The sequence below is a fragment of the Pongo pygmaeus genome, chromosome 12, assembly GCF_028885625.2.
Source record: "Pongo pygmaeus isolate AG05252 chromosome 12, NHGRI_mPonPyg2-v2.0_pri, whole genome shotgun sequence".
Lineage (NCBI taxonomy): Eukaryota > Metazoa > Chordata > Mammalia > Primates > Hominidae > Pongo > Pongo pygmaeus.
Genome location: NC_072385.2, coordinates 31,638,553 through 31,652,792, shown reverse-complemented (window position 1 = coordinate 31,652,792; position 14,240 = coordinate 31,638,553). Strand labels below are relative to the sequence as shown.

The following is a 14,240-nucleotide window of genomic DNA, read 5'->3' as shown; positions in this document are numbered from 1 at the left end:
GGAGCCTCATAGGTTGTCTGGCTTAGTATGCTCATTTTACATGTGAAGAAAACAAAGCCAGTACTTCTTAACATCAAATATTCCCTATTCCTAGGTTTCAGAATCAAATAGACCTGGGGCAGTTTGTCCTGCATTGACTTTGGTTCATCACCGATGGTCACAGGGCCTTACACAGAAGACACGGGGGCGAAATTAAAAGGAAATCATAGTAGTAGCTAGCCACATGCTGAACAAATGCCTTCCATACCTTGTTATGTCTAATCCTCACAGCCGCTGTATAAGTGTTGTCACTATTCCCATCTTACTGATTAGAAACTTGAGCTTAGAGAAGCTAAATAACTCACCTGAGGTCATGCAGTTAGTTAATGGGGAATCATCTTTCAAATAAAGTTTGCTTAATTCCAGGGTCCAAGCACTTAACTATTACCCTACCCAAAGAGGGGAACATAGAGGGGAAAAATATATTTTTTTAGGTTATATTTTTTATTGTTTTTAGAGTCTTCATACAATCTATTAATGTCTCAACATATTCTCATTTAAAAGATAAACAATTTTAGGCCGGACTTGGTGGCTCATACCTGTAATCCCGGCACTTAGGGAGGCCAAGGCGGGCGGATCACTTGAGGTCAGGAGTTCAAGACCAGCCTGGCCAACATGGTGAAACCCTGTCTCTTCTAAAAATACAAAAAAAATTAGCCGGATGTGGTGGCACGCTCCTGTAGTCCCATTTACTCGAGAGACTGAGGCAGGAGGATCTCTTGGGTCTGGGAGGCAGAGGTTGTAGTGAACTGAGAGCGTGCCACTGCACTCCAGCCTGGGCAATGAGAGTGAAACCTTGTCTCAATCAATCATCAATTAAAAAACAGTTTTTAAATAAAGATCTTTGGGGAAAATAATTTATCAAATATAGTCTTGTTGCTAAACATATTTTTAGAGTTTATGATTTCATAGAGTTTATTGTAGAATCAGAAACTACATTTGGGGTTTTTAAATGATGGTCACTTTATGCAGCTTTAAGCCATTATGGTCATGTAAGCTTCTACAGTGGCATCGTCAAAGAACTGACCCGTTAAACAAGACTTAGTTCCCAGACTGCAGTCTGCTTAAAATGCCCCTCATCTTCTAGCTTAAGAGACCACTTCCTTAACAACTACTGTCATTCTCTATGAATTATGATTTGTTTGTTTTTTTTGAGACAGCCTCACTCTGTCGCCCAGGCTGGAGTTCAATGGCGTGATCTTGGCTCACTTCAACCTCTGCCTCATGGGTTCAAGTGATTCTCCTGCCTCAGCCTCCCAAGTAGCTGAGATTACACGTGCACTCTACTACACCCAGCTAATTTTTTATATTTTTTGTAGAGATAGGGTTTTACCACATTGGCCAGGCTGGTCTCAAACTCCTGGCCTCAAGTGGTGCGCCCGCCTCAGCCTCCCAAAGTGCTGAGATTACAGGCATGAGCCATTGCACCTGGCCACTGAATTATGTTTTTTAAATGTGAGTTCCAGAACGCCTTCACTGTGTGCTCACAGGAAGGTGGAGGTCAGTGTTCAAGAACTGTCTTACTAGAAACTGAGACTGTTTTGATGTGCAGAAAATTTGTCTCTCTTCTAGAATTTCTTCACGTATTCATGGTTTTCAGTAATTGTAGCTATGATTAGCATGGCATAACATGCTTTCTTAATGAACCTGGCTCATCCCCTTTACTCCAGAAACTGTAGCTTAGATGAGAGGATGAGCCTTTGTGGGACAGCATTTTAAATAATAGCATACAGGGAGCTTGATGGATTTCTTTCTTGGCAAGGTTTTAGAACTCTTTTCCTCCGTTAGATACACTCTAAAGCGTATTCTAAGTTGTTTTCTTCGTTAGTCAGTAGTTTTAAACTTGCTTTTCATTTCTGGATGTTTGTATGAAAGGAATTTCACTGACCATAGCAGAGGGACTTTAATCCTCATGAGTTTTGTTTTTGGAAATAAGCTATATATATATATTTCATGTATTAAAAATTAAGACTCTTCATCTCACATAAGGTTGAGTTGCTTTCTTAGAATGTTAATTTCAGAAAGCTAGAGTATATATCCTCAGAATGCCTAATTTATTTTTTGAAGAACAGAACCTGTAGTAACATCAAACCTCAGAAACTTACTGTCTTGCCTTTGACTTTTGAATCTTTAGACAGTACACCCTTTTCTGTGGACCTGTTGACCCCCTCCTGCAGTGTATGCTTTAGTTAGCCATGCTGTGCCCTCTTACAGTAACTAGTTCTCTATTTCCCCATAACTGTAGTGAGAGTCACCCTCAGTCAACCACACAGGCTTTAAAGGTTTACAGCTGTAACCATTTCAGTGTGTCCATGTCACTTGTTTTCATTCATTTGGCAAGGATGGGTCAAAGAAATGACATCTAAGGTGCTAGATCTGCACTTGGCTCTGGGGAGACAAAGATGAGTAAGACACAGCCCCTCCCCTCATGGACTCTTGAGGATTTCGCTTTCTGGACTGGTGGGGAGTGAGGGCACGCACACAGACACGACATGGCCAAAGAGGCCTGTTTGAAGTGCTGCCTGTGGGAGCACAGAGGAGGGGTCACGTGCCCTGCTGCCAGGTAGAAGTTGGAAGGTGGGGCAAGTGCATTTGAGAGGGCAGTTGAGCTGGGTGTTGCATTATCCATCAGACACACCAAAGTGTTGAGGCTAATGCTGTGTCTGTGGAGTGAACAGACGGGGTTGGAGGTTGGCAGGTAGTTAAGTTGGCAGATATTTAGGTAAAAAGGTTGGGGCTAGGCTGGGCAGGAGTTTGGGTATTGTGGTGATGTCATAGCCACAGGATTTGTTGCTTGGTGTGTCAGGAGTAGGGATGACACACTGGTGAGGCAGGAGGGGCAGGTTCTAGAACACAGGTGGGGCAGGGCTGTGGGGGGCGCAGCCCAGTGGAGGGAGGTGGAGTGCCTGTGAGTGGTGTTTTTACTTGAAGCAATGGTGAGATGCTGAGCCAGAAGGTCATAGTCAACCTGCAGTAACCCCTCGTCTAATAAGTCACTTTACCAGGAGTTCCATCCACTTACAACACAGCTTTGACTCTGGTATTAATCAAATAAGGTTTCTAGCTGTCCCCCAAATGTCGAGACTTAACGTAGTGATGCTGATAGTGTTTCCAGCCCTCCACTTTCACTGTCTTCCTTTCTTTAAAGCAGCAAATGGAAGGAGGAGGGAAGGTGGAGGCAAACTACAGCTGATCAACACCCTGTCCATACGGAAGGAGCCACAGTAACTTTTTCAAGAAAATAATACAGTCTGAAGGCATCTGTTCAAACGCCTTGTTTATCTCTGAAACCCTAGTGCCTCACTGTAAACCAGCACAGGGCGGTAATCAGAGTTCATGGCTATGGCCTCATATCCTCTGTCTGGGAAGGCAAGGAAGTGAAAGAAAGCCTCACTTTCTGTCAATAGTTTAAAAGGTGGCATTGCTTGTATCAAGGAGGGGAAATGTTTTTTAGAATAAAAAACATGTAGGCCTTAGGAGATTGGTTGTTGAGAAGGAATTCATTTTCTTGTGATACTAGATAAGGGAGACATCGATGTGTTTTTTGCCAGATTCATTGTACAGAAGTACATAATATTGTGTGTGAATTACGAGCCAGATGATAGATAAGCTTTGATCATGTTTTTTCTTCTGTTCTAATTCTCAAGGGAGAACCTGGGGATGTACAGGAGATGCCTGCTCCAGAATCTCCTCCTGGAAGGGATCTGGCTGCAAATTTGAGTCTAACTTTACCAGATGATGATGGAAGTGATGAGAGCAGTCCACCATCAGCCTCCCCTGCTGAATCTGAGCCACAGTGTGATCCCAGCTTTAAAGGAGATGCAGGAGAAAATACGGCATTGCTAGGTGAGCGGTGTGCAAATTATAAAACAATAGAATGTGGCCAGGAGTGGTGGCTCACACCTGTAATCTCAGTGCTTTGGGAGGTTAAGGTGGGAGGATTGCTTGAGTTCAAGCTATCAAAGAATAAGTAACCAGGAATTTGAGAACAGCCTGGGCAGCACAGTGAGACCCCATCTCTACAAAAACTTTACAAATTAGCCAGGTATGGTGGCATGCTCCTGTAGTCCCAGCTACTCAGAATGCTGAGGCAGGAGAGTGGCTTGTGACCAAGAGTTCCAGGCTGCAGTGAGCTATGATCCTGTCACTGTACTCCAGCCTAAGCCTGGGTGACAGAGCAAGACCCTGTCTCTTTAAAAAAAAAAAAAGGAATTTTATTAGTAGCTGTGAAAGAAAATAAAGAAATACATAAAATGCAGAAAAGCATAAGGAGAAAATGAAAATAGTCATCCCCCACATAGAGATGTCATCTTAACACTTTGATAATTACCTTTCCAGATGTTTTTCTGGAAATTGAAAGGTGTTTAAGGGTCGGTGAATATCACTTATGGGCTGTTAGGGTAACCTACTTTTTACTTAATATATGAAGCTCTTTCTATGTTGATAAATAGATAATTTTTTACAGCTACAGAGTATTATATTTTGAATTTTCTATAATTTCTTGAAACTAATTGAGTGTTTGTATTATCAGTAGCACTTTGAAATTGTTATGTATATATACTTATCCCTTGTCTAATTGTTTTCTCTCCTCTGATAGGTAAAATGTAGTGAACTGCATGTGTTTTTTTTGTTTTGTTTTTTGTGTTTTATTTTGTTTTTTGAGACAGGGTCTTGCTCTATCACCCTTGCTGGAGTGTAGTGATGAGAACTCAGCTCACTGCAGCCTCAAACTCCTGGGCTTAACCAGTCCTGCCACCTCTGCCTCCCAAGTAGCTGGGACCACAGGCGTGTGCCACCACATCTAGCTAACTTTTTAAATTTTTTTGAAGTGATGAAGTCTCACCATGTTGTCTAGACTAATTGCATTTTTTAAATTACATTTTTGTCCTCTTTTCACATTGTTGGTCATCTTTATTCTTCGATGAACTGCTTATTTTATCCCTAGCTTATTTTTTTTATGGAGATAGTAATTTTTTCATATTGATCCTTAGAGCTTTTTATACACTGAAAATACTAGGGCTTTCTTATATATTTTATGTATTTCTCCTCCAATTTCTGTATCCTTTGGCTTTTCATTGTACTTTCCAGATAGAAATTATGTAGTTTAGTTTCCCATTCTCTCATGAGTCTGCTTTTGATTGCATGCTGACTTAGGAAGGTCTTTATGTTAGGATTGTAAAGATATTGACCTGTACTTTGCTAGTATTTGTGGGTTTTGTATTTTACATTTAAATCTTAATGTAAGATTTAAATGTAAATCTTAAACATCTTAAACACACATAGTTTAAGGTGTGAGGGGAGATTTAACTAATCTGTTTTTTTCCTTTTATTCCACTTATTAAACCCAAATGTTTAATCAGTTGTCCTAATATTGTTTAGTGAATAATAATTGCAAATAATATGTTTTGATATTTGCAAGGCAATTTCCTTCATCTTTATTCTTCTTTTAAAAAATTTCTGGGCTATTCTACATCATTATTATTATTATTATTATTATTATTATTATTATTTGAGATGGAGTCTTGCTCTGTCAGCCAGTCTGGAGTGCAGTGACACGATCTCAGCTCACTGCAGCCTCCGCCTCCTGGGTTCAAGTGATTTGCCCACCTCAGGTGATCCACCCTCCTGGGCCTCCCAAAGTGCTGGGATTACAGGCATGAGCCACCACACCCGGCCTATTCTACATTTTTTAAAGATTAATTCTAAAATCATTTTGCCAAGTAAAAGAAAATCTCATCAGAATTTTTTTTGGAATTGGATTCACTTAAAAGGTTATTTTAAGTGGGAAGAATCGATGCTTCAGATTTTGAATTTTGTCATCCTAGAAGAGGAAGCATATTTTTCCAAAGCAGTAAGATTGAAACTAAGTCAGTTTTTTTGTAGCACATTTAGGATCTGTGAGGCAAAAATAGGTAGAAATATTAGAATGTAAGTATTAACCAGCACCAGAGGAAGAAAAGAATGCATTGTGGAACAAAAAAAGGAGAATAGATTTCAGAGAATTATAAAATTGTAGCGATTGATCTGTGTAGGCATTCTCCTAACAGCTCTCCAGCTAAGACTGGGCCACCTTGCAAAGCAGCATGTTCCCTTGGTAAATGGCTCTTACTTTTAAGAATGTCTTTATATAGAGCCAGAGTGCATACCAGTGTGATTTTGCCATTGCCTTCCAACTCCAGAAAGAAAACTAACTTTGCCTTCTCTAGTACATGACCACCCTGGAGATACTAAGACTCTTATTCTGACTAAATGTCTTTCAAGAGCAGCCTCCAGATTTTTCTGCATTCTTGCTACCTTGTTAACTTGCAGTGCCTTACAGTTTACCATTGGCTGTCCTGAAATACCCTCTTAGAACTAAGATAATACAATTTGAAATCATGGGTAGAAATCATGAAATCATGGTTAGAAATAAAGAAGGTGGAAGAAGCAGCTAGGTTTCCAAAGCAGCAAAATGTCAGATACATTCTGAAGCAGCCAGTTTCCCCAGTGTCCCCACCCCATCCCATATGGGCTCACATTCTATTTTTATCTTTGTCCTTTTTTTAAATTCTCAAGTATTGTGCAACAGCAAGTTGACTTTATCTGTTAATGTTCTTTCAGCCTTATAACAGTAACAGCATAAATTGAAAAACACTAAATTAGAAAAATCAGGCATTAATACTTCCAGAAAAAAATGTGGTTTCACTTATAGTTGAGAAAACATTTACTAGACTCTCAGGAGCAACTAGGAAATGAATGTGGAAGTTACTCATGGTAGACCCTGGAGAAGGTGTTTCCCTGTGGAAGTGCACCTTCCACTCTCCAGTTACATCACTTTCCACCTACTTCACCTCCTTGAAGGTGGGTGCAAAATATTTGGTTGGGTGTGGGGGCGATTGGAGAGATATTGGTCAAAAGGTACAAAGTTTCAGTTAGGAGTAAGTTCAAGAGCTCCATTGTACAGCATGGTGACTACAGTTCATAACAGTGTATAGTATTCTTGAAAGATGCCCAAAGAGTAGATTTTAAATGTTCTCACTTCAAGTAAATATGTCAGGTAATGCACATGAATTAGTGTGATTTAGCCATTCCACAACGTATACATGTTTCAGAACATCATGTTGTATACCATAAATATATACAGTTTTTGTCAATTTAAACAGTAAATACAAATTTTGTATTTATAAATATACACTTATATTTATAAAACAAGAGGAAGCATTTTATGAGATTACTTATGTTATTTCCCCGTTTAATAGAAACTTTAGGCTGGACATGGTGGCTCACACTTGTAATCCTAGCACTTTTGGAGGTAGGGTGGCAGGGAGCAGATTGCGTCGCATGAGGCCAGCCTGGGGAACATGCAGAAACTCTGTCTCTACAAAAAATTAGCGGGGCGTGGTGGCGTGTGCCTACTGTAGTCCTAGCTCTCTGGGAAGCTGAGGTAGGAGGATCACTTGAACCCAGGAAGTCGAGGATGCAGTGAGCCGTGGCCATGATCATGTCACTGCACTCCAGCCTGGGTGAGAGAGTGAGACCCTATATCAGAAAAGAAAAGAAAAAAGAAACTTTAAATTGGCAAAATAAAAAGTAGTGGGATCTGCTGCTATCTTTAAGGAAGTATTGTATTCTAAGAGCCTTTTGTGTGAAGTGATTTTGTATACTTAGTAATAGCAACTGTCTGGATTTCAGTACCAGCTCCTCCTCTTCCTTGCCATCTATAAACCGGGGCTGGGGATGTGTTAATCTCTACCTCTTAGGGTCAATATAAATACTGGCTATTGTTTTCGTTGGTGGCAGCGTCACCATCACCTTAGCTACTTGTTCAACTTTTGGGAACATCTTCTGGTACCACCATCTCTGACTGTCTTTAAAGACTGATCTGCTGATGAGATTAATGTTGGCTAGGCTAATGCTAGAAACCTCCTCATATGATGAAAGTGTTTACCGATTTTTCTTGTTAGCTATCAGTGGAATGGGTTTTCAGTTTTCCATGTATGTTTTATTTAAAATTTTCTGTTAGCCGGGCGCGATGGCTCATGCCTGTAATCCCAGCACTTTGGGAGGCTGAGGTGGGTGGATCACCTGAGGTCAGGAGTTCGAGACTAGCCTGGCCAACATGGTGAAACCTCATCTCTACTAAAAATGCAAAAAGTAGCTGAATGTGGTGGCGGGTGCCTGTAATCCCAGCTACCCAGGAGGCTGAGGCAGGAGAATCGCTTGAACCCGGGAGGTGGAGTTGCAGTGAGCCAAGATGGTGCATTCCAGCCTGGGCAACAAGAACAAGACTCCGTCTCAAAAAAAAAAAATTTTTTCTGTTTACCATCTTGAATTATCTCCAAGTGAGTAAGTGTGTTTGCATAATTGAAGCTCGGAATATGCTGCCCTCTTCTGATGGAGTAGCTTATGTTGCTCTCTTGCAGAAGCCGGCAGGAGTGACTCTCGGCATGGAGGACCCATCTCCTAGCACACGTGCCCACTGAAGTGGCACCAACAGAAGTTTGGCTTGAATTAAAGGACATTTTATTTTTTTTACTTTAGTACATGATTTGTATATTTGAAAATAATGTATATTATTTTACCTATTAGATTCTGATTTGATATACAAAGGACTAAGATATTTTCTTCTTAAAGAGACTTTTCGATTAGTCCTCATATATTTATCTACGAAAATAGAGTGTTTACCATGAACAGTGTGTTGCTTCAGACTATGACAAAGACAACTGGGGCAGGTACTCTAATGTAAAGGACAGGTGGTGGTTCTAAATAATAGACTGGCTGCTACGGTTCTGTAAAAAACCAGTTAATTCTGTTTTTCAAGGCTTTTGGCAAAGCACATCAATTTTAGACTAGTTGAAGTGGAATTGTATAATTCAATTTGATAATTGATCTCATGGGCTTTCCCTGGAGGAAAGGTTTTTTTTTGTTGTTTTGTTTTGTTTTTTAAGAACTTGAAACTTGTAAACTGAGATATCTGTAGCTTTTTTGCCCATCTGTAGTGTATGTGGAGATTTCAAAACCTGAGAGCACTTTTTCTTTGTTTAGAATTATGAGAAAGGCACTAGATGACTTTAGGATTTGCATTTTTCCCTTTATTGCCTCATTTCTTGTGACGCCTTGATGGGGAGGAAAATCTGTTTATTTTTTCCTACAAATAAAAAGCTAAGATTCTATATTGCACATGAGCGTTAAGTTCTTCATTGCCTTGTTAAGGAAAATGAGTAGGCAGACTGAGAATCTGTTATATTGATTTCAGTTACAATTTAATCTTTACAATTAAAAGGGCGAAAGATGTAGAATTTTAATTTTTGTTGTTGACCCGAAATAACCAGTTTTCTTGATTAGAGTTTAAGCAGATTTAATACCATGACCTTGCTCTTAACCATTTCTTCTTTTTTACTTGCTTGCTGTTATTTTGGGTCAAAGGAGCAGGCTAATGAAAAGCTTTTGGAGACTGCTAAGTGTTAGAAAGTGATTAAACACACACTCTGCTGTTTTCTCACTTCTTGGAGGTAGAAGTCGAGTATGAGGCAGTTATTTTTTAGAGTGTGGAATTATAGTCTTTTGTTGCTTTTAGTTATTCTGTATATCTTTACTTTGTAGGTAAAAATAAATGTTTATTTAAAACAATTTTTAAAATTATAAATTTATTTTTATAGCCATATGTAGGATACAAAGATTTATATAGATTATTTTCTCAAGCTACTTAATGCTTTAATTCTAGCTACTCATCATGAAACAGTAGACAGTTTTACTGAAATAAACTCTACAGATAGATGCAGTATGAGGAGCTATTGAAGTAGAAAATGTATTTTGCTTTGCATACTGAGTTTGTTTTAGCAGACAGCCTTAAGTAGGTTTCCATAACAGCCATTACCTTTGAAATCTACCTTCTGTAGTTTATTATAAATAGGAAAATACATCCTGATTCTGTAGCAAGTAGATTGTTTGCTCTTTGTCTTTAAGAAATACTAGGGGAGGGCCGGGCGTGGTGGCTCACGCCTGTAATCCCAGCACTTTGGGAGGCCAAGGCAGGCAGACACAAGATCAGGAGATTGAGACCGTCCTGGCTAACACGGTGAAACCGTGTCTCCATTAAAAGTACAAAAAATTAGCCAGACGTGGTGGCGTGTGCCTGTAGTCCCAGCTACTCAGGAGGCTGAGGCAGGAGAATCGCTTGAACCCGGGAGGCAGAGGTTGCAGTGAGCCAAGATTGCGCTACTGCACTCCACCCTGGGCGACAGAACAAGACTCCGTCTCAAAAAAAAAAAAAAACCCCAAAAAAACCAGAAATACTAGGGGAGGGCCGGGCGTGGTGGCTCACGCCTGTAAACCCAGCACTTTGAGAGGCCGAGGTGGGAGGATCACCTGAGGTCAAGAGTTCAAGACCAGCCTGACCAACATGGAAAAACCCCATCTCTACTAAAAAAAAAAATACAAAATTAGCCGGGCATGGTGGTGGGCACCTGTAATCCCAGCTACTCGGGAGACTGAGGCAGGAGATTCTCTTGAACCTGGGAGGCAGAGGTCGCGGTGAGCCGAGATTGTGCCATTGCACTCCAGCCTGGGCAACAAGAGCAAAACTCCATCTCAAAAAGAAAAAAGAAATACTAGGGTAAAATGTTTTAACTAGTCATTCTTCCCAGTAGCTAATGAAGCTGACTTTTAAAAAGAAGGCTGTGAGCTTTGCAGATGCTGCTGCCGCCCAGAGCCCCCTGCTTCCAGCCATGGTCAACCCCACCATGTTTTTCCACATTGCTGTCGATGGCGAGCCCTTGGGCTGTGTCTCCTTCGAGGTAAGGGGCCTGGAAAGCAGGAAGTGACTGCTCATCTAATCCATAAAACTATGTTAACAGATTGGAGCTGTTTGCAGACAAGGTTTTCCAAAGACAGCAGAAAATTTCCATGCTCTGAGCACTGGAGAAAAAGGATTTGGTTATAAGGGTTCCTGCTTTCACAGAATTATTCCAGGGTTTACGTGTCAGAGTGGTGACTTCCTTCACACGCCATACAGCACTGGTGGCAAGTCCATCTGCAGGGAGAAATTTGATGACAAGAACTTCATCCTGAAGCATACAGGTCCTGGCATCTTATCCATGGCAAATGCTGGACCCAGCATGAACGTTTCCCAGTTTTTTATCTGCACTGCCAAGACGCCAAGACTGAGTGGTTGGATGGCAAGCATGTCGTCTTTGGCAAGGTGAAAGATGGCATGAATATTGTGGAGGTCATGGACACTTGGGGTCCAGGAATGGCAAGATCAGCAATCAGCAAGATCACCATTGCTGACTGGACAACTGCAATAAATTTGACTGGTGTTTCTCTTAAAAAAAAAAAAAATACTGTGACAGACCAAGGTAAATTGTTTTTGATAATTACAGAAGTATGATTTCTTAATCAGCGCTGTCAAACATAGTGTTCCTTAATTTAAAAGCTTGAACACTAAATTATAAATTGGAGAGGTTGGAATAATTACGGTCATATCTCTAGAAACACAAGTCTTTAGTAGCAAAAAAGAAATTAGCAAGGGAAGAAAACTGTTCAGTACTTTGAAAGGAAAAAGTTTTCATTGATAGAAGTTTTTTTAGATGAAAATTAACATGATAAAGAAGTGACAGGCCAGGTGTGGTGGTTGAAGCTTTTTTAACACCAACAATTTGGGAGGCCAAGATGGGAGGATCTCTTGAGCCCAGGAATTCAAGACTAGCCTAGGCAACAAGACAAAACTCATCTCTACTAAAAATTTAAAAAATTAGCCAGGTGTGGTGGCACCTGCCTGTAGTCCCAGCTGCTTGGGAAGCTGAGGTGGGAGGATCACTTGAGCCCAAGAGGTTGAGGCTGCAGTGAGCTGTGATCACACCACTGTACTCCAGCCCGTGCAAGAGTGAGACCCTGTCAAAAAAAAGAAGGGACAAATACTAACGAGAGTTTTTGCTAAAAGTTTTAAGTTGATAAGATGCAGAGAATTGGGGGAATGTATAATAAATCAGATTTCATTGTTATATTATTTACCACATGAATCACTTTCCTCCTAACTGTTGTCATAGGAGCCATGTGTTCGCATGTCATGTGGACCAGTATTTAACTTTGGAAACCGCGGGTGGCATGGATAAGGAGGCAGTGTCCGTGACTGTGCCGCTCTCCGCAGCCCCCTGCCTGCTGTCCTGCTTCCTCGGCTCCTCGGTGTCTGGACTGGCGTTCTGGGTTTCCCAGCAGAAAACTAAAGGGCCAGAGAGGTGTAAAAACACACACCACTTGGCAGGTAATAATTTCCCCACATGCTATCTTTTTAGGGATCCTGAACTGTGTACACAGCCTTTCCCAAAAGACTGCTCCCTCCAGCTACTGAGGAATGATGACAAGAAAAGGCCGAATTGCAGTGTCTCCATCAGCAGTTTGCTCTCTGTGGGCACACGATGACAAAATATCCTGAAGCGAACCACTAGTCTGACCTCAGTAGCAGGATTGGAAGCTTCATGCTATGGGAGCTGTCAAGAAAGGCATCCCAAAGAGAACTGAAATTTAAAAATAATAATAGACCTTCAGGAATAGGTGACTGTCCCCATATACTGGGGATGAAATACCCAATGTAACCAAATTCCCCAGTAAGATCACTTAGTTTGGCAATAGTCTTTTCTTTTGAGCATGTTGAAGTTTATTTGCTCAATGAAGGCTGAAATGATAAGTCGGTATATATGTATTACTAAGTAGAACTTGAGGTAATTATATGTTTTAGTCAAAAGCAGTTTCTGTGGGCTTGGTATAAAACCTACTTTGTGATTTGCTAAAGCACAGGATGTTGACTCAAACCAAAACTAGTTTTGTAGTTAATGTGTGTTGTGTTTCTGTGACTTAACAGTCAACTAGAAAAGCCACCTACAACATTCCCAGCTACTTAAGTTTTAAAAGTTTTTTTAAAAACACTTGTCACCATATTTTGAAAAATACTAACATTTGGATTACTAGTTATAAAAGTGTAATTTCTACTGTGTCATAATCGGCCATGCAGCTGGAGACTTGCCCTCTTTGTACAGCAAAGTTGTGGAAAAAAGTATTTGCACTACATTTATTTAAACATTGGGGAAAAAAGCCAACCCGTGCTTCTTTCTGAGATGTAGGGCTGTATTATTGGCTAGTGAGAAGCCTGGGAACACTAGGACTTTGTGTGGGCTGATTGCAGGTATCAGATCCGGGATTATACAGGTACTCTTGGAAGTATCTTGGGGATTTTCCTGATAAGAACAGTAGTGATTGCATAAAAATAACAGACAGGATGTAAAGTGAAATCAGCAAAATATCTTAGTAGACAGAGGGCGCTGAAATTTTAACAAATGTGTAAAAAGTTCTTCCTATGCATTAATTTTCCAGATACCCTTAAAAGGTTTAAGGAATGTAATTCAAAATACTGTTAAAAAGACATGTGACCATCATTCTCCAAGAGAATGTGAATCATTTAGTGTGCTACTTAAAATTAGGTGTAAATGTATATGTACACTATAAGAATAAAAATCAATACCATTTCTTTAAAGCTTTCTAAAAGAAAATTATTTCTAATAGTTACATTTTAGGCTCTGAAACTATTTTTCTTTTGAAATAGCTGCTTTCTACCCTAAGATATTACTTATTGCTGTCTTCTTTTTAACAGGTGATTTGAAGATATTAAAGCTAGAAATTGGAACTAGAAAGTCAAAAGAATTCAAGGCATCTTAACATGACAGTTGAACTCATTTGATTATACTTAAAAAAGTTTATTGCAGTTATTGACTCTCAATTTTTTTTTTTTTTTGAGTGCAGTGGTGCCATTGTTGCTCACTGCAGCCTCAGTCTTCCAGGCTCAAGAAATCCTCCCACCTCAGCTTCCAGAGTAGCTGGGACTACAGGTGCATGCCACACCCTGATAATTTTTTTTTCCCAATATAAACGAGGTCTTGCTGTGTCCTCCAGTCTGCTCTTGAACTCAAGTGATCCTCCCACCTTGGCCACCCAAAGTGCTGGGACTGATTACAGGCGTGAGCCACCAAACCCAGCCACCAATTTTACTTTAGGTAAACTTTCATTTGCAAGCTTTTGTTGGTGTTGCAAGTGTAAATCTCTGTTTTATAAAATATTCTATAAATATAACCACTATTCCTTGTAAGCTATTTAAAATAAATTTTAAAGTCTTTCAAGTAAACACCAATATTGTGATTTTGATCCTCATTTACGAAGTCCCTATTTGAGAA

The 14,240-nt window shown here is 40.1% G+C and overlaps 1 protein-coding gene and 1 non-coding gene across 5 annotated transcripts in view; both read left to right on the top strand.

Moving 5' to 3' along the window:
• The window catches only part of RNF149 (ring finger protein 149), a 37,181-nt gene extending 22,984 nt beyond the window's left edge, over positions 1 to 14,197 (top strand). The window contains exons 6-8 of one of the 4 annotated variants that reach the window (XR_008499589.2): positions 3,687 to 3,885; positions 12,066 to 12,280; positions 13,664 to 14,197. Coding sequence is in view for 3 of the 4 variants with exons in the window: in XM_054474369.2 (XP_054330344.2) it covers positions 3,687 to 4,013 (327 nt within the window). In the remaining variant the exon portion in view is untranslated. Of the gene's footprint in view, positions 1 to 3,686; positions 4,285 to 8,441; positions 9,199 to 12,065 lie in introns of those variants that run through there. The other 3 variants (XM_063649280.1, XM_054474370.2, XM_054474369.2) reach the window with 3 other exon arrangements.
• On the top strand, positions 12,363 to 12,476 carry LOC129030980 (small nucleolar RNA SNORD89). The gene has a single exon (XR_008500869.1). It is a non-coding gene; the product is annotated as a small nucleolar RNA SNORD89 (small nucleolar RNA).
• Positions 14,198 to 14,240: the final 43 nt, after the last annotated feature.